Raw genomic sequence first — 21,174 nt, 5'->3', positions numbered from 1 at the left:
GGATCGAATCCAACCACTGAGTGGTTAAAATTTCAGTGCCAATCCCAAGCCTGGATAAAATGCAAGGGTTGTGTCAGGAAAGGCATTTGGCATAAAACGTACCAAAATCAAATATGCAGAACAAATGTTCAGCTGTGGCGACCACGGACAGGGAGAAGCTGTAGGATGACAATATATTATAAAGTTTATTGGTTTATATCACAGATTTATATATATATATATATTTGCATTAAAAACAGTAGAGAGAAGTTTACACTTGGTTTCTCTGTAATTATGACCAGCTTTTTGTCTCATTAACTCAATAGATGCTAATGAGGGAATGACTGTAAATAGCATATCTTATATGTTCCATAGGATATCATGTAAATATAAGTAGTTAACAGCATTTTGAGTCAGTAATTAACAAATTAAAAACTGTAATTGCTAATTGCTGGGATATAAGTGGAATAACACTTTGCTCTGTGCTGTTTTAGAAACATAATCCTTTGTGTTACACCACCCTGATGTGGATTATTCCTGTCAAACAGCATGGTCAATTGTGTGTATTTTCTTACCTGTAAAATGCTACTGACATATCTATTTTCTGTACAGCACTGATGTGAATTATTGCAGTAATAAAACAAGAGCAGACAGGATTGTAACTGAACACTTAAGGTACTGCTATATGAACAGAATGTCTGATGCATCTGATCTTCCACTGGAACAACCAACCCATGGACTATCTGTCTGTTTTAATAAGCGTATTATTGCAGGCTTAGAGAGCTGTCTTTCTGCAATGAACATGGCTCTCTAACACAGAGGGCTGTAGCCCATCTCGGTGATATTGGAGATGAGAGTGTGGGGGCAGGATGACTCACTGCACTGCCTGCTGGTGGGGGTATTTTTGGAGCAGGCCTTACACAATTCATTTTTGCACTATTTGTCTTCTTGATTCCATCCGTGGAGCAGCAGCAAATGAAGTTAGCCTTTTATTCTTCAGACAGACGAGCATGTCTCACGTGATCAGGGTTTTTTTTTTTTTTTTTTTTTTTTTTTTTTGAGCATCCCTTGTAAAGATTTCTTATTAGCTCAGTAAGCTGGCTACTTCCGAAAGCATGTGTTTACTTGATATTGCTGCTGAGAGCCTGATCCAGTGTAGCCTTGTGTGTTTGTGGTCGAGGTGTGGACAGGCAGGTTTCATTAAAAACTGCAGAGTGCTGTCTGACTGCTGAGTGCGAAACATCACTAATGCACTTCAGTATCGATCTTCTCTCATTATTGCAATGGATTCAGCTGCCCCTCTTTCCTTCTATTCACACACACACATGGACAAAAACACACACACACACAGACACACCCAGACAAGTGCAGCATGAGCATAAGTCTGTTTATATGATTTTGTGGAAGTAGTTTCTTAGCAGGATGAGTCACTATGGAGCAAATCCAAAGTGTAATTGTATGCTGCAACAAAATTGTGAAGATGGAGGACTCCTGCACCTCTCTCTCTCTCTCTCTCTCTCTCTCTCTCTCTCTCTCTCTCTCTCTCTCTCTCTCTCTCTCTCTCTCCCTCTCTCATTTCCTTGTCCTCTTTCTTGGTCTTACCCTCTCTTTGGGATTCTCTCTCTTCGGGATTCTCTCTCTCTCTCTCTCTCTCTCTCTCTCTCTCTCTCTCTCTCTCTCTCTCTCTCTCTCTCTCTCTCTCTCTCTCTTTCTCTGTGTGTGTGTGTGTCATACCCCTGAGCCCCACCACACCAACTCCCAAAACTCTCATTTCCACCTGAGCCCTGGTTGGGGGCTGCAGTGAAATTGCGGATAAACAGGAAATGAAGAAAACATTTCCTGTATACAGTGAATTCCCACATCACCTGAGCTGGAAGCTTTTCTTTTAGTCATTTGAGGGCTATTGTGTTTCATATGTGATCACACTATACAGGTTTTACTTAATTCTTGCTTGTTTTTTTTTTTTTTTTTTTGGCTAAGAGAATTTGAGCCTGAGGAAATGTGGATCATTGAGCGCTTTAGGCATTCACAACTTCTTAAAGAAACACACACCCTCCCCCCAACCGTAGCCGTAGCCTTTCACACTTTTCTTTCTTCCACTCCTTAGTGTGTTGTCACTCCCTCCTTTGCTCTTTTTCTCGTTTAAGGACATTTCTTTCTGATTAGCTGATGCAAACCATGCTTTTTATAACTCAACAGAATCTGTGAACCTCCAGGTATCCCCTAGCAACCACACTAATTACCTCCAGAGAAGGGGGGGGGGGGGGGTTCTGAGATCATCAGGAAAAACATGAGAGGAGAAGGAACAAGGAGCTAATGTCTGTCTGTGCATGTGTGTGTGTGTGTGTGTGTGTGTGTGTGTGTGTGTGTGTGTGTGTGTGTGTGTGTGTGTAGATGGAGCAGTTCCCAGTGAGTCAGTGACCACACAAGGGAGGGTGCAGATCGTAAACAGGTTGGGCCTGTTGCTCTTTGAGACACACTCAGTTACGGTGAAGCACCTGCTGCCCTTTCCTCACGTCCAGATTTCTGAAATACCAGCTGGCATCTGCTGTTCCAGAGTAAGGCCTGGCAACTTACTGAAGATTTATAGGCATGAGACACACCTAACGCATGCCCACATGATCTCTACCAATTAGAGTATGCAAAGGAGGTGGCTGGAGGAATTCTCATACATGCTGTGCTGTGAAGACTTCAAATTGAAAAAGCATCTCTATCTCTCTCTCTCTCTCTCTCTCTCTCTCTCTCTCTCTCTCTCTCACACACACACACACACACACACACACACACACACACACACACACACACACACACACACACACACACACACACACACACACACACACACACACACACACACACACACACACACACAGGCTTAGCCCTGGATTGTTGAAAAAAGTTCCTAGTTGAAAAAAGGGACTAGAGTACTGTTAGTGACATCATGAGCAGAAAAAGCAAAAGAAACATTTCAGAAATAGTACCGTTGGCATATAATATGAAAGTTTGTTAGAAGAAGAGAAAAAGGAAGCAGGATGCCAGCTTCACTTAATAGGAATATATATATATATATATATATATATATATATATATATATATATATATATATATATATATATATATATCAGTTTACTAATCTCTATTTGCACACTATGTTTACTCTCTGTACCCTGGTCAGTGCTATATATTATGCATCAGTACTGTAGTGTATTGTATTGTTTGCACTGTCTGTTTTTGTTTTTTTTGTTTGTTTAACATAGCTCCGTGTTGTCTTACGTAGCCCTCTGTTGTTTTATGTAGCACCATAGTCCTGGAGAAATGTTGTTTCATTTCACTATTTACTGCATCAGCTATATATAGCTGAAATGACAATATAAGCTTGTTGACTTGACTTGACTTGACAAATTAATGTGCACAAAGCGAGCCCCATACAGATATGGCTTTCTACTCTTGGTGTGAATAAAGTCGAGTGTCCTGCACCAAGCCCTTATATCAACCCCACTGAATCCCAACTGGAAATCTGACATCTGTTTAATACCCTGGTGGCTATATCAGCAGAAATCAGCAGCTTGCTACATAATGTAGTGGAAAGCCTTTTCAGGGTGTGTTACTGGCAGATAGAGGAGCTAAATGAATTTTAAAGCCCATTGGTTTGTACTGTAATAAGATGATCAGCAATGCTGTGACAGTCATGTGTCCACATACCTTTGGCCATATAGTGTATATACACACACACATACATTCTCAGCATGCAAAAAATGCATTTGTAAAACCAACATATTTAAATTTAGGATGCTGCTAATAATAACATCGTAGCATCAAAAGATATTTTGGACAATTATTTGTTTTCTCATAAGCTGTTATATATCTGATCCAACATGCAAGGTATCAGACATGATTTATAACACGATTTATGTTGACAGAAAACAAATATTAATCAGCACAACACTAGGCAAATGATTTAAATCAGTAAAAAATTCAGGTAGATTCGTTTTCACTTTGCATTTGACTAGATAAGGTGTGAAAAAGGACGTTTGAGTGTCAAACTTAGTTTTTTACATTTACGTTTACATTTATGCCATTAGGAAGATGCCCCTACAAAAGCAATATACAAACATGTCTCTACAAACATGTCTCTACAATATACAAACAAGTCTCTAGCAATGAATACATCTACACTGGTTCACTAGGTTACAGACTTACGATACCATCAGCTAACTCTTTTTTGAGCTGCCAAACATACAAAGGGAGTAAATTTGAACATCTTCAAGTTCAGTGAAGTAAATAATTTTGTTTTTATTAGTGTTTAGAGGATTCATTTACAGAGGTATTCTTGTTCTTGTATTTTAGCTGTGAGGACACACATACACACACACACACACACACACACACACACACACACACACACACACACACACACACACACACACACACACACACACACACACACACACATCTCAAACACTTTGCACCTCATTACCTGTTAGGCAAAATGCTGACAATGTGATGAGATGTGAAAGTGGAGAGCAGGGTCAGGTGTAGAAGAGGGGTCATGACAGTACTGACCTGAATTTAATCCTGCACTCTCTCTCTCTCTCTCTCTCTCTCTCTCTCTCTCTCTCTCTCTCTCTCTCACACACACACACACACACACACACACACACACACACACACACACACACACACACACACACACACACACACACACACACACACACACACACACCACACACACACCACACACACACACACACACACACACACACACACACACACACACACACACACACACACACACACACACACACACTACAGCCTGTGCTTCTCACTTTGTCCTCAAATATATCACACATCGAGTGCATCTCCAGGTCAGCCAGATTCGTCAACGTAATCCACCTTAATGCTGGAGTTTTTCCAATCTTGAAATTGGAATTTGATTCGCAAGTTAATCTACAAGTGAAACATTGGCAAACAGCACTTGAAGATCAGTGATCTGAATAATGCCATAAGGAAGATCAGTTCAGTGAGCACAGATTTGCATCTGCATTCTGTGGTAAAGCCACCAAGGAAGTCTCTGATCTCTCTGAAATAACTTATACCTATAAATGCATTTTCAGTCACTGGACTTGAAAAAAAATGTGTTGAGAATTAAGAGAGGACATTAAGTGGGTTATAGAAAGCTATGTCAGTGGTATTAAACTCTCATATTTCTCAGAATTGCAGCCCATTGCATCATTCTGTGTGTGTGTGCGTGCGCGCGCGTGTGTGTGCATGCTTGTGCATGTCTGTCTGTCCGCATGTCTTACTGTTTCCAAAGATAGTATATGTTCCAAGAATTATAATGAAGAATCCCATCTTTGTTCTATAGACAATCTGTTTTATTTTATATTGTAGATAAATTCACTCAGTCATTATGTCATTCCGATCAAACATTATTTCATTATAAGGAATGAATGATGAGATGCTTTCATTTTTTGTAATAATTTCCTTAACATTTTTCAATTTACTTTAGGTGGAGTGTATACTGCCTGGTCCTGAGATAACAATGTCATTTAATTTGACTCCTTTCCCCAAATTCTCATTCCTCATCTTGTCTCATTAAACATTAATGTGCACTGGGAGCCATGAGCAAATACACGCATTTAAAACTGTGCTTTTCTGCATTCTGTAACAAGAGGATGCTCAGTAAATAATTAAGCGTGTTACAAGAGAAAACATGAAAGCAGATGAGCAGGCTGCTCCTCATTAATCTACCAGAGGGATCTTCTCCTCTGTGAACACCAGACGCCCTAAGCAACATCACATCGGCTTTTCTTGAACTCTGTGTTCTTTGTGGCTCATCTGCAACTTTCAGCTAACATAGAATAATACAAATAATCCTAATTATAGATCTGCCAATACATCTACTACTAAATCTAGCACCCAGAGAATTACATGATGTGTGTGTATTGTTCTGGGTCTGTGTGTAAAGTGGAGCTGTAACAAGAAACCTTTATTGGGTCGTCTCTGGTTTCGACCAGTCAGTCCTCCGTTCACGAGCACATGTACATCCCTGGGCTAGAAATCGGCATGTCTAGTTTTAATTAGACATTGAGCAGGCAAAGCTGATTGGAGTGAGTGGCAGATCTGCTTTTGAGACCAATGAAGAGTTCACTCAGCCGTTTATAACACAGCACAAACATCCTGCCATCTCCATTAGTGGAACACAGACCTTAGGGCATGGCTACACCAGTGAAGCATGAATAATTAAAGAATTATTCCGTTGGATTTGTTTTCCGAGGAAAAATGTGCAAATATCTGTGGAGAGGATGAAAGAGGAGAAAAGGCCGGAACATGGCTGCGGTTGAGAGGGTGGTGACAGAGATCACATGACCTCTTTTAGTCCAAAGTTTACATAATGACATGGGTTTAAAGATCGGCCATAAGTCAAGTTCACTGAGGCCACACATGTTATACAACATAATATTTAATGGACCATAAAAGGGGAAGGGAATGTGTGACAGTAATTATTATCTAAGATTCTGATGATTTAAAACATAATCCTGGTTAAAATTTACTGCAATGCCTTTTTTGGATTTGTAAGAAACATGCAAAAAAACATTTATTATAAATGCAAAAAAAAAAAAATCATTATGCTCCACTTTCAAAAAAATCCCACAAAATATTACAAAAAACCCAGTACAAAATATTATTTTGTATTTTAATAAAATACTGAAAATAAAACAGAGATGCCTGAGATTTAACTACACCTTTCAGAAAATTATGAAAAGGCAGTTTTTATTCATTTTTTTTCACAATATGGACAATTAATAAACCTCATGCTTAAAGAGTGATCTTTCACCAAATTTCTACCACAAACTACTCAACTTTATGCCAAATCAAAACAGAAGAATTGACCAGCTCATCCTTTTGAACAACATCCAGAATCACATTTGATATTTAATACTAGGAAGAACAACCTGAACCTAAATTGATTTATATGCAGGTACCTCGCATACTACACAAATCAGTGTAAATGCCATCTCTCTGTGCGTTCATAGAAGCTTAGTGTAGCAACAGGATCATAGTAGCATTGCCTGCTAAGTAACATCCAGTTATGAGGACACTCGCTTCTGAGTAAACATGCCGAGTACAATTTTGTGTGGCATCCTTATAAATGAAATATCTTGGATTCGAGGAACTAATCCTAGACACCTTTGGCCTGTTTGTGTGTATTATTTAGGATGCACTTCTATTTCTACATCTGTTTCTATGACAGAAACTCATCAATGATAATCTGGTGGATCCTTAGAATGCTTTTGTGGTCCATAGTTTTTTAATAGAACCTTCAGGAAAATACGATCCTTACAGGTAAACAATTATGAATGAGGATAATACAATATGGATACCACAATCACAAGGGACAGAAATAATCCAAGTCTTCTATTTTACTCTCTTTTTATCTATCATAGAAGCAATATAATGGGTAGTTCTTAAAGGTAGGCTAGATAATCCTTTTATTTTTTTCTCATGCTCCTCTCATTGCTGATCCCAATAGAGCATTTAAGATCTTCTAGAGAGCTATTTACTGATGCATGCTCCATTCTGCATGTGGACAACCATTTACTGCGTGGAACATGAGAGCAACTCCTCTTCACCATCACTGGAAAATGCATTTTGTTTCTATTGATTTCCACTCAGATGCACAGGATATTCTGTATTCTTTTAAATTCGTGATAGTGGACTTCATTTTCCCTCTTTAACAGTATTTCTATCCACCTTACTATGAATACCCAAGTATTTATGAATATGTCCTTAAACTAACATGAAAGTGAAGTGAAATGGGTTTAATGTGTCTTATTAGAGATACTCTTTATATTTATATATGGTATCTCAGAGTCTTCAGAGTATCAGGATTGTGTAGTTACACTTCTTTGCACTGTGTACAGTACTGTATTGTAATGCAATGCATGAGGTGCTGTAGTTGTGATCATACAGTTTCATTATATTCTGATCCTGGCTGCAATAATTCATGATCATGGCCATGTTGGCTCAAGCACTCAGACGCCTCTCTTTTCAACTAAGCTTTGGAATTGACTCTGTTTATAAGCTTAATTGAGCTGGCAGAACCAATGAGTTCACCCTTGCCCACTTGAATTGTGGAAATATAAGCGTGGCATCAGATTAACACAACAGGCTTTATTCACGTCTCATGGTTGACCCAACATCACGCTGGTGCCACTATTGGATACCAGCATTCTCTTTTTTTGTCTTCAGAGTGGTGGCCTATTCTGTCTCATCAAAGTTTCAGGAGTCATTCAATAGAGCATCACTATCTGTCCACGGGAGCCAGTGTTAGCAGCGGAACTGGACACCAGGGCTCCCAGGCCTGGCTCTATTACTGAGGCCCTGTCTTGGCCATCTCATCTGGAGAGCCACTGGAAAAAATGCACAGGTGGTGTGCAGAGCCATGGATAATTCACATCTGACCTGTCTTTGATAGCTGTGCAAATATCTGCACATCTGTACTTCAATGCTTTAATGTTGCTTTATGTAATATTGCCTAAATGTATGTGGCTGCAACACATAAAACATGGACATGTCCTAAATTTTATTTCTGGAGTCCTTTATTTATAGGATCTGCATCACTATTCCGAATTCATTACAATATTTGACTACTGATTCTGTTCTCAAGAGGAATCTAAGAGAGGACATTTTGGTCTCCTTTCCCTTTATTGCTTCACCTCACAACACTTTCTAAAGATGCTGAAAAGTATGTGTCTCTGAGGGGTATGGGGGTAGGGGCTATTATTCTATTCAGTGTCTGTTGATTTATTTTTTTTTCCAGCTGGTTTTCCAGCTTGAATATCCATGTGAAGGTCAAACAAACTCCCAAGTCATTTATAATAATTGGATTTTTTTCAGTCTGTTTGCCAAGCCATTGTTTATTTGAATACGTATCTTGTACTTTGGGGAGTTTTAGAAAAGGTTGAATTAAGGTCAGAGAGATTTCAGGGGATTTAATTCTCAATAGAGTGTGTGCATGGGTAATGCGCTGGTCTCCGTGATGGAGTTTAACTTGGAGACAATATGGGTATTTTAATCGTAGCCATGAGCCTAAATCAGAGAATAGACACGTATCACAAATTCTGGGTCATCTGGACGGATCAGAGGATTACCCAAGGCATGGACACGGATACTGAAGAGGTCACTGATCTCTTCCTTAGAGATTTTATGACTCCTGCATATTAAGGAAGCCGTGAAAAAAGCACATTGTTACTTTCTGTTGTTTTAGGATACAGAACTAACTGTAGTCCACTTTAATCCATCCAAGCAGTTGAGAAACTATTAGTAATGGAGATCCAACTAGTTGAATGAATTTATCTTCATTAGCAGTCACCCCCGATGGGTTAATGGTCCATTTTAGGGCACCATTTGCACAAACATTGACATCCAGGGAAAATTTATACGGCAAGTCAACCCACCTGCAAGTTTGTGGACAGTAAGAGGAAACCCAGAAGAACCTCACAGGACGGCTACAAAAGATCAGGAGGGCTAAAAAAAAATTTTAGCTAATGACAGATATGGTATATGCTTGAAGTGAGAGATATTAAGTGACTTGTTTGAATATTTTATATTTACAGAAGAATATGACAGCAGCAAAGCTTCAAGCCATCTTGCAAAAAGTCAGCATTGGACATAATTCTAAACAATCTATAGTGAGTAGAAATTATAAATTTCTTTTAAAAAGCAGTTAAAAAAACTTTAAGCAATAGAAACGTTTCTCAGTACATATTCTTGATAACTATACTGAATGTTTTTATCCCAAACTGTTGAATAATACTAATACATGGCACATGGCTAATAAAATTAACTGTAGTTATTGTTTGTATACTTTATCAATTTTCAATTGTGGTTTTAAACAGAAACTTAATATAGTACATCACTGGGGATTTAGTGAACTCTACAGAATTCCCATCGGTCGTATCTATCTCTAAAATTGGAATGTGCTTAGAATTTTTCCAATGGTTATCACAAGGGATGCACATATATAAATCCCCAAAGAGTACAAACAGTGAGAGATGGCTTGGAGCCCTTATGTGTTGTTTCATGCCGCTGATTTGAGTTGTCCTAAAATATTAGTTACGCAAACTAAGTAAGCGCAGATTGCTGGTTTACCTGATTAAAAACGTGAACTCGTCCCATACTGTATATACGGACATCTGTAATATGACTCTTTGTGTCTAAAGCATAAACTGAAATATCGTGTATGTATCTTCTTCTAAATGGAATGGAAATGGAATTATCCCTGCATGAAAAATATTTATGAAGTAATAGGCTGAGTGAAATGCAGTGTGTCTGAGCTGGTCATCATTAATCATCATGTTTCACTGCCATTGTGGATCAATTAGAGAGGATGCAGCCATTATTGAGAGGAGGCAGAGCAGCCACTCCACCAAACAGCTGGAGATTGACTGTAAATGGATTAACATGAGCATGATTACATTACGATACCCACAGCATGCCAAAGAAACATTAAAACTCAATATCAAATCTCTGTGCCATACAGTAATCCTGTAAAGACTTGGACAAACGTTTTCACTCATATCCCATATAGGGATATGTTTTATGCTGGTCCCTGGGATGTACAACAGTTTAGGAAATGTTTTAGAATGGACAATCCAATTTTCAGCATGAATTATTTTTACTAAGGCATACCGCATTTTATGTTTTCCCATTAGACATATTTAATGACCTTCAAACATTAGATCAATTCGTTTCATGCCGTGGAAAATTATGGTTATTTTTATTATTTCAAGGTACCTGAACATGGAAAGTCTGGAAATCTATTTAGAAAGTGCAAGAAATTTGTCAGCTCATTATGGCATCTTATAGTATTTGGGAAGAAAAAAGACTATAGAGGAAAATTAATGCGGGGCTTGTATTACTGGTGCCATTGCAATAGCATGCAACGTTGTCGTCCCTGTGTCAGAATAACAAAGAAGTGAATGAGACTGATATCAATCACCATAAACAGCACACATGATTTAATGCATCATAAAAACTGATTGCTCATTCATTCATTCATTTTCTATCGCTTATCCGAACTACCTCGGGTCACGGGGAGCCTGTGCCTATCTCAGGCTTCATCGGGCATCAAGGCAGGATACACCCTGGACGGAGTGCCAACCCATCGCAGGGCACACACACACTCTCATTCACTCATGCTGATTGCTCATATTTCTTAATATTTATTCCCCAGCCATTATAGTATAGTAGTAACATAGTGATAGTAAGGTTTTATTACCTGACACTTCTCTGCTTTTATACTCAGTCAAAGTCTCAGTCATTCAGAGAGGCTATAAAAATAAAACTGCTCTGGCAGTGGAAAAAATGTCATAACAGCTCCACTCATCAGTGCCCATGGACTGAGATGTATTTTATTATGATTGAAAAAGTACCCCTAGCAGCCTACAACTGAATTTTCTCACTAAAAGCCTTATCCGTTAAAAGTGAACGAACAACTTAAGCAACCAGGATCTGAATCTTACAATATTATCAGAATACAAATGGGGAAGAATGAAAGGAATACAAGTGAAGCTGCTATCTATTTCTTCTGGCCTTTATCCTTATTATCCTATGAAATGTTGGTAGGAGTGGTCTCTTCCAGGATGTTCCCTAGCGGTCTCAAGGCTCACAAGAGCTCCCTGAACAGTTTGGTTTAAGGATGAAATGTAATGTAAAACAATATACTATGGCCTTTGTAGATCTCAAGATCTCAACACACCCTTGGATGATTTTGGACATACTTGCACTGTGCGCTCCATTTTCAATATACCAACTGATATCTTGTGGAAGAATGGTATTCATCCATCCTACATTATCGGTCATGTTCTATTTTTGCCCTTTAATTTATCATCCATCTCTAGATTTGGAAAACCTTCGATTCATTACACCATCAGGAAATGAGAACTACTGAGAGCAGGACTATGCTGCTGTGTGTTTTTCATTTCTCATTCATATGTGTATTTTATAGTATCTGATAGCTCCTGAAGCTGAGGGAAGTATGAGAATAAAAGAAGGTGATAAGAAGTCCTATTCTAGGAGGTTAACCATCAAGTATTTGAAGCTGACTTTCTGAGAAAGTGATGTCTAAGCCCAGTTTTTCCAGTATATATGGACAGGAATACAAAAATGGTGACTCTCTCACAAAAACTACAGTGCACATCTAAGCTAACCACACTGCCCTATTCTTGTAGTTTATTTGAGTTCGGTTACATTTGCTCTGCACTTAGTAGTCCTGAGAGACAGGCACTTATAATCTCAGCCCTTAACATTTCCATTCCTGAAAAGAGTCTTTTGTGCAATAGAAAACGCTCTCCTTTTGGTTTCAGATCCCTGTGGCTAAATTTCCTGTGATGTCACTTCACAAACCCCCACCTTTTTACACACTCTTTCATTCTCTGTTTCACACTCTCTCCATTTCCTATACCAAATGCACACTCAGAACATTTCAGAACAGTTCTAATGTTTGAAAAACTCTCATGAGTGCTGCCTCCAGGAGCTGAACTTTGTGATATTCTAATTGCTTTCCACTATTTTCAGCAGCCCTCCCCCCTCACCGGCACGTCCCAAAGCCTTGCAGGCATGCAGGCAGAAATAGCGCACATTGCTTCTATCTATCCGTGCTTTTCTAGAAAGACGAAAGAAACACTGATATGAAAGCAGATTATGCAGTTCTCTGACCCAACCACGTCCCTCACCAGGCCACCCAAAGACAGACACCTAATAACGTTGATGAGGAAGGGTCTCTTCAATTTGACTTCACTGTCTGTATTTGATGAATACATAAAATGAGAAAGGAAAACAATTAACTTCATTTATCTGTAGTATGACATATTTGTGGCAGGTTATTAATCTAATCCTGTTTATAATCTATTTTACTCATCTAAAAAAGTGAGGGAGATGAATTTAATACAAACAAAGTGAGCAAGCAATGATTTCCTGTTAAATAAGTCATGCAAATTCTTACATCATTGAGTTTTACAGTGGGTTGCAAAGGTATTCACCCCATTGGTGTTTGTCCTGTTTTTCTGCATTACAACCTGGAATAGTTTCGCAGGTATGTCTCTATTGGCTTAGGAAATCTAGGCACTGACTTTCAACTGGTTTTAGATCTATGCTATGCACCAATTCAACCCAACAACCTTGAAGGAGCTGGAGCAGTTTTGCCTTGAAAAATGGGCAAAATCCCAGTGCCAATGCAATGTAGTAAATGGGCAAAATCCCAGTGCCAATGCAATGTAGTTTTAGCAGTAGGTTTTCTTCAAGAACTGCCCTGTATCTAGTGGCATAAATTTTTCCTTCAATCCTTACCAGTTTTTTGGTCTCTGCTGGAATCACCATGCATCACTCTGGGAATGGTGTTCTCAAGGCAATGGAAAGTGTTGAGTTTGTGTAAAATGCTTGATTTTCGTCTTGTCTGACCAGCGAAGCTTCTTCCATGTGCTTAGAGAGACAGGCACATGCTGTTTGGCAATTTTGGCAGTGTTTTCTTGACTGTTCCCACCATCTCTCTTTGTTATGGGTCACTGGCTAGCTTTAAACAACGGGTAAAGACCTATCTCTTCCTGAAACACTTAAACATTTTTAGACTGATGGTATCCTAAGCTTTGTCTGTCACAAACTTAGTCAATCAGTGATGATGAATAATTTATCAAGACTTCAAAGCTTTTGTAAGTCACTCTGGATAAGGATACTACAGTCATACAATAGTATAAGTAGTTGTATTCCACTGTTCCTTTTGAAGCTTCTTTAGTGTTATCTTTGGGGTTTTTGTTGCATCTTTGATTAATGCACTTCTTGCCTGGTCTGAGTTTTGGTGGGTGGCCTTCTCTTGTAGGGATGCCATATTCTTTCTCTCCCAACCCTGTTCTATACATCACAATTGTTTTAAGAGCTCCTTGGTCTACATGTGGCTTTCAAAGAAGTGTTAAAGTCTCAGTGGTCTGTCAAACCAAGTGTATTAATATTGACATCATGTGACAGATCATGTGGTCGTAATCAATGTACAGACCACAGAAAATCAGGCCAAAAACCAAGGGGGTAAATACTTTTTTCCACGGTATAAGGTATGTACTCCTGGTGACCAACTTGCAGCAGCAGCAGCAGTTTACGCATCATGTGCAGGTTGCACTCAATCCTTTTTTGAAGGACAGGGTCTGTATGTACAAGAGGTGTTAATTTAGCCACATGCTGTTAAGCCTGTCCAGCAAATCCTTTATTATAGTGATCAGCTGTGGCAGTGGCTGTCAAGCATTATTATTTATTATTTTAATAACTGCTTCATTACCATGAGCTTATTTGGATGAGACCCTGACCTGTCCAAAGGTATGATGTGCAAAAAGCAGGCCATTAATCAACAGGGGACTTTTGCACAGGCATTATATCCAAAAGGTGTTGGTTAAATACAAGGACTGTAGAATATATTTGTTCAAGTATGGTTTGTAACCCTCAGTCCTGGAGAACCCCCTGGCCTGCACATTTTAGAGTTTTCCATGATCTTTAATATTCAATTCAAGTTAAATGAGGACGCTTAATAAATGAAATGGTTCATTATTTGAATCAGTTGTGTTGTGAACAGGGAAAACACTAAAATCTGCAGAACTGAGTATACCAAGACCAAGCTAACAAAGTATTCTGCCTTGCTGTATTCTTGCAAAGAATCACTGCTAGGAAAAGTGGCATTTACTTTTCCTAGCAGTGATTCTTTGCCACTTATAGAGGATTTGTTTGCTTAGACTCTTAACTGCTGACTCACTTTCAGTTTCCATTTTCTAGGCTTCCTAATACTGGTGTGTATTCAGGTGAAAGGAAAAGCGTTTATGCTTTTAAGATGAGGCTATCGTTGGTACCCGACAGCATCATCTTAAAAGCATAAACACTTTTCCTTCACAAGAAGAATGTGATCAAGCACAGTACTGAAGCAGGGGGAAAAAAAAGAGAAAAGGGAACAAAGGCCTATTGGACACCCTTGTTCATTTATCATAGCAACAACAGAAGTAACTGGGGGCTCAGGAGTGTGCACAGTCACATCCATCAGCAGCATGTGATAATGACCCAAGCGATTACTAAACCATGTGCAGAGATAGTGAACAGCCAGGGCCAAAGAGAAAGATGATCATATTAAGTGTCAGTGTGGTGGGTAGGGGTGCACACACAAGGTAACTAACCCATTATGGGACAGGCACATACCATGTCCTTGCTGAGCAATATGTATGTATGTATGTATGTATGTATGTATGTATGTATGTATATACATATATATATAAAACCAGCATCTGTTGGAGATAGACAGCCAGAACATCTGAACAAAACACCATCGGAGAAGAGGATGCATTTCCATCAGGAGGTAAATTAAAGAGGGTGATGCAAGCCACCTTTGATAAACCAATATCATTCAGCCAACTTTGTATCTTTCTTTTACACACCCACACACCCACGCGTTTTCCCTAACAGGGTAAAACCCCGCATTAAACATTGATTTTATCTCTCATGGCTAGTAAGTACTACTTGTATTGTCACAGCATATCTATTCTGTCTATCAAATATTCCCAATAGGGAGAAATTTTAATCTCTAAAAAGCTGTCATTCTCAAAAACTACAAGGATATGAAAAAACTGATTGCCCCTTAGTTCCCAGGGGGTTTAACGAGCTTTTACTGCAAACAATCTAGAAAAAACTCTGATGGTAACTGTCCAAAAAGGTAGCAAAATTAACACACCCCGAAATGGGCAATTTCGTAAGCAACATGTCATCTCCGGAGCCCAAAAACTGTCCCCTTTGGATGGCCCTTCAACCCTTGCTAGAAATAGAGCTAGTCTGGACATTGTGGTTTGCTAAGAAACTTAAAACAAATATGCAGAATGTCACTCTCTTGATACAGTGGACCGTTCACATCTCCTTGAAGCCCATATCATTCATATTTAGGGAGCAACCCTTAAATTCCACCTGCACCTAATTGAGCTCCAAAAGGCTTTGTCAGCCAGCACCATGTATGCACATTAACAAAAGATACTCAGGCAACATGTTTGCCTTTCCGCTTTCAAGCCTTTTGTACATCCACAGTGAACTGTGGCTGCTTTTCAACAGCCCCATTTAAGGAAATGGCAGTGCTCTGATAGACATCAAGCTGAGCATTAGCATTGATGGAAAAACATTGATGTGAGGAGAGAGCATGCAATCAATGGACGGAAACATTTAGAATAATAAGATACTCCACCATAAATTGCTTAAAATTTATACTAAAAACGGCTCAAGCTAATCTGATGATCAAAAAATAAATAAATCCTGTATGTGGGTTTGTGTTATTGTATTTACAAGCAAATCTCTGTCCCACAATTCAAGGTTATTTTGTGCTGAAGAATAGAGCCATGTAAATTGTGCTGGAGTAAAAATGGAGATTCCACCTGAATCGTAAAGGAAATTATTTTACTGTAAACAAAATCGTGTTGACCATATGACCATGATTACTTTAAATAGCTTTAAATATGTAAAACGCTGATTAAAAAACCTCTGAATTCCCATCTCAGCTGAAAAGAAAAAATCTTATCAAATGGGCGAAAAGGCATTTGGGATTAATTGTTAATTTTATTGGAAAACAAATATACAACTTGGAATGGATTCTTTGAGGCATGGCTGTGCCATAAGCAGTTAACAAAGAAAAAGTGACCAATTATAAAGCATAGTAATAACGAGAGAACAGAAATACAAAAAGACTATAGTGTACGAGTACCTGCCGATAAACCCGTTAGTATTTAATTCACTGATGTTGCAATAGTGCAATGTTGAGGATCCCCCCCCCACTTTTATATGTAGTCCGTTGTCCATGCAGAGCAGTTCCTCAAAACAGGAAAGAAAGAGAGAGGGGGGAAAAAAGGAATCGGAATCAATTGAACTCCAGCCATGAGGTTAAAGACTGCAAAAAGCATAAAATCAAGGTAGTGCCAGCCAAACTGTCTGCCTATACCCATCACCTGGTCCTGTGCCAGCCCACTAAATCAAAATGTTAACAATTACCAAGTGCGGAAAGGGGCAAAACAAAGAAAAATTACACATGCAGTTCCTTTGGACAGTAGAAGATGGGGAGAACTAAAATGAAACATTTTACATAGATTAAAAAGAAAAGGCAAATAGTTTTATACAAGAAATTCTGTACAAGGATTTCACTTCGCTGTCATCATCTGTACAAATTCTGTGGAAAGAGAAAAGGGTGTTTTACTTCAGATTTATACTTTAAAAGGTTTTAATGCTTTTACAAATCCAGACCTGGCATCCATACCTTCATAATTGACCTGGCCATCACCATCAATATCTGCTTCTCTGATCATTTCATCAACTTCCTCGTCTGTTAACTTCTCCCCCAAGTTTGTCATGACATGACGCAGCTCAGCAGCACTGATGTATCCATTTCCATCCTGAACGTATACAGGCAATTAAGCAATGGTTTAGACATAAGGGGCTCCCATTACTTTTACTGACAAAACCAACAGATAGGGTACCTTGTCAAATACTCTGAAAGCTTCCCTGATCTCTTCCTCACTGTCTGTGTCTTTCATCTTCCTTGCCATCATGGTCAAGAACTCTGGAAAGTCTATTGTTCCATTACCTACGCAAGTCACAGCAGAGAAACATGTTGAGCTGCACAGGGTCATATGCAAACCCTCATACTCGTAATTAGCAGTTCAGATAAATACTTAAAATTTTCCCATTACCCAGATCGACCAAAGTAGTTTAATGTGTGCTCACCATCTGCATCCACTTCATTGATCATATCCTGAAGTTCAGCTTCCGTTGGGTTCTGCCCAAGAGAACGCATCACTGTACCAAGCTCTTTAGTGGTAATGGTGCCATCTCCATCTTTGTCAAATAGCGAGAAGGCCTCTTTGAATTCTGTCAGGACACAAGTATAGAGTCAAGATGCATAGAATAAACATGTCGAGCTTCACATCACAGTTCATATTTTGCTATCTACTTATACATATTACACACACACACACACACACACACACACCCTCACCCAGCCTTCCACACAGAATGCCATGCCTAAATCGTTTATAGCAGGAACCAGAACACCTTTTTGTTAAGAAAAGGTCCACTACTAAATCAGTGTATATTAAACCTTTTTCACACAAAAAGGCAGAAAAGTCACTGTGCTGGCAACCTGATCAATTCCAATCTTTTCAGACAGTTGTATTTATGACCGTTACCAAGACACAGTAACTAACAATGCCTTGACCGAAATGTCTAGAGCAGGAGGGAGCTGTAGTAGACGTACAAACAAACTGCAGCCATGGCAACGCTAGCCCACGCCAACAAGTCTAAGGCCAAGCTAATGACACTGCCTTCTGCATGAGGTTGGAGAGATCAGTAAAAGACTACAAGTTACAAAAGGGGAATTTTTACATGCCTCTGGGAAAAGTGGCCTCAACATTGTAATGTGTAATTGTAAGCAAGTGATAATAAATGTAAGAAATAATAATAATAATAATTTCAGGAGACTGTAAAACCACAGTAACCCACAACAGCTTTATATATATATATATATAAACCTTCTAAGGGAAAAACAACAAAAAATAATAACACCACCCTAAAACATAAACACAAAGCGAAAACCGAGGCCAAAACAAAGAAAACCTTAAGCAAATGTCATGAATTAAGTATTTATTCCCACATATTTCCAAACGCCTACAGCTTTTTATTTAATAGTCCTTGTGAGGAAGTGATCTCACTTTTTCTGGACCAACCCACAGATGCACCCAGTTAGCCAACACAAGCTTGTCCATAAACCCACCTTAAAAGGAAACAAGAGAGATGACAATCTAACAGCACACAAGTTGCTGGCAGGACTGCAAGAAACCATGCAACAAAGAGTGTGCAGAGAAAGAATAAGTGCGTTAAAAAAAAAAGAAAAGGAGGGGGGAGGAGAGAGAGAGAAGACATGTTTATGACCATACCAGCAATCTGCTCTTCTGTCAGTTGATCAGCCTGTAGAAAATAGACAAAATCAAGAAAATGCTTGTGAGTTGGTTTAAACATTTCAAGAACATTACAAAACACACCGCCTTTTTTTTTTTTTGAGTGTGCACATCTTTCTCTTTCTTTCTTTTTAAAATTACTTAACTAAACCCACACACTACCCGCCCTCATCCCACAGCTCCAAACAGGGTGCCGAGGGTGTGAAAATTCTTGTAATTCATGCTGTCTGAGAGGAAACAATCACTTCACAGGTTGATGCATCAGTGGGCCTTCCCTTATATGAAACTTAATCCTGATGGGACAGACTAACATCGTGTACCTTGTGTAGAGTCAAACCCTGAAGCTTTACTACCCAGTAAGCGGTGTGTGAAATTTCCTTTGAAATAATCAAGCAGCTCTTATGTTAAACATCAATTTTAAATTGTGAACACACCTAGAACAGACAATGTAAAAGACAGCCATTTGAGAAGCTTTTTTATTCGCATGGATAAACCAGCTCAGGCAATGAATTAACAGTGTTCAGGTGTGGCCAGTGTAAATTACAGGGTTATTACTCTTATTCTGTTGAAAGAAAGAAAAAAAGAAGAAAAGATGCAGGAATTAAAAAAATAAAAAACCTTGAAGGCTGCAAAAGATTATTGTGCTAGATGAATACCATTTATTCTTTCTCTTTTCTTTTTCCTTAAGTTAATTTGATCACATTTAGATATTTAGCCTGTCATTAAAAACGTCACTGTATCTATGCATACAGACATTAGACTATTAGATTAAGTAATTAGACTATTATATAGTATGTTGATCGAAAACCATCTTTGTATTAAACACGTTTAGTCGCACGTGTGACATTATAACTGTATAATTTACCAGATCGACCCAAGTATCAAAAGTTAGCCTTGGTACAAACTACTCTAACTAACTTGCTGATAACAAGGAAGATTATGAGCTCTTCACCTGAAAAGAACAAAGTGAAAGAACTCTGAACAATGAATCATTGGCGCTTTTTTCTGTATATCTCCACCAAGGCGGGAAGGTTGATTAAAAACCGGTTCAGTTAGCAGTTACCTAGCTATAGGAAATAAAATAAACTTTACTTCAAATATATAATAACGTCCCTATAGTTAGTGAGTTAGTTAGTTTTTCCTAACCAATAAAATCCAACGTTTATGTATTATTACTTAACGAGTATTGTACATTAGCTAAATCAGCTAGCTACAAGGCTAACTACTAAACTATAAAACGGTGTAAACGAATGACCTCATAAACGCAAATATATACTTATATAAACATGTTAGATAGTAATATATTAATATATAGTATAGGTCGATGACTAGATTGTATACTTATATACAGTTATTCCTGCTCTAATAAGCAGCCTGTATAACAGCTATGATGTAACGTTCATACAGCATTAACGCCTGCTTTCATTGGCAAAAACAATCAGATTAAAGCGTTTACGAAACGAGAATCGTATATAGGATAGAAATAGAAGCGAATTAGTTTAAAATGTACTCACCATTTTGCTATTTTGCTAGCGTTCTGTCCCGAATATAGACCTCTTTAATGGTGAACACAGAACTCACTACAGTGCAGACCCGCCTTGACGGTTGTACATAAAACGCCTCCCCTGTATATGTATCCATCCGCCGGCTTATCTGCATTCTGGCGAAGAGCCTGTCGCAAATACTGAAATATTACATACTCTAACCGAAAACGATTTAAAAGCATATCGAGAAATATACACTTCAGAAGTGACACAAATGAGTTTTTTGTTTAACTAAGAAAATTATTCGCTAAAACACGCAAGGACTATTTGATTGCGGATGATTACCGCGTGTGATGCGGTCGTGCGGAAGTTTCTGATTGGCTCGTTTGTACCTGCAATGCGTCACTCCTTTGGTCACACACAGCAGCGTTTAACCAGTCATAAATGTCAGCTCAAACCCATGCACTCAAATCACCTGAACACATACAGACGCCTGTGTGAATAGGTTGTCTGTTTGTTTATTTGTTTATTTGTTTGTTTGTTTATTTATTTATTTAATAACTTGAGTCAATCTTTCTAATGTATGCTGGTAATCTTTTGACAGTAGCATCCCATATCAGACACATGTCACTATTACAATCCAACTTCTCTAGCTGAAAGTCAGCCTATATAGTCTGAAGCATTAGCCTGGTGGATAA

At 38.6% G+C, this 21,174-nt stretch overlaps 1 protein-coding gene across 1 annotated transcript; it reads right to left on the bottom strand.

Moving 5' to 3' along the window:
* Positions 1-16,585: 16,585 nt before the first annotated feature.
* On the bottom strand, positions 16,586-20,637 carry calm2b (calmodulin 2b, (phosphorylase kinase, delta)). Its single transcript, XM_027177707.2, has 6 exons — positions 20,507-20,637; positions 18,972-19,002; positions 17,764-17,907; positions 17,517-17,623; positions 17,297-17,432; positions 16,586-17,209 (listed from the first exon to the last, which is right to left on the bottom strand). Exons 1-6 carry the CDS (start codon positions 20,507-20,509, stop codon positions 17,181-17,183), a joined length of 450 nt encoding a protein of 149 aa, XP_027033508.1. The 5' UTR covers positions 20,510-20,637; the 3' UTR covers positions 16,586-17,180.
* Between the last annotated feature and the right edge of the window lie 537 nt (positions 20,638-21,174).

Source organism: Tachysurus fulvidraco, chromosome 8 (assembly GCF_022655615.1).
Source record: "Tachysurus fulvidraco isolate hzauxx_2018 chromosome 8, HZAU_PFXX_2.0, whole genome shotgun sequence".
Classification (NCBI taxonomy): Eukaryota; Metazoa; Chordata; class Actinopteri; order Siluriformes; family Bagridae; genus Tachysurus; species Tachysurus fulvidraco.
This window is presented reverse-complemented; position numbering and strand designations above follow the sequence as displayed.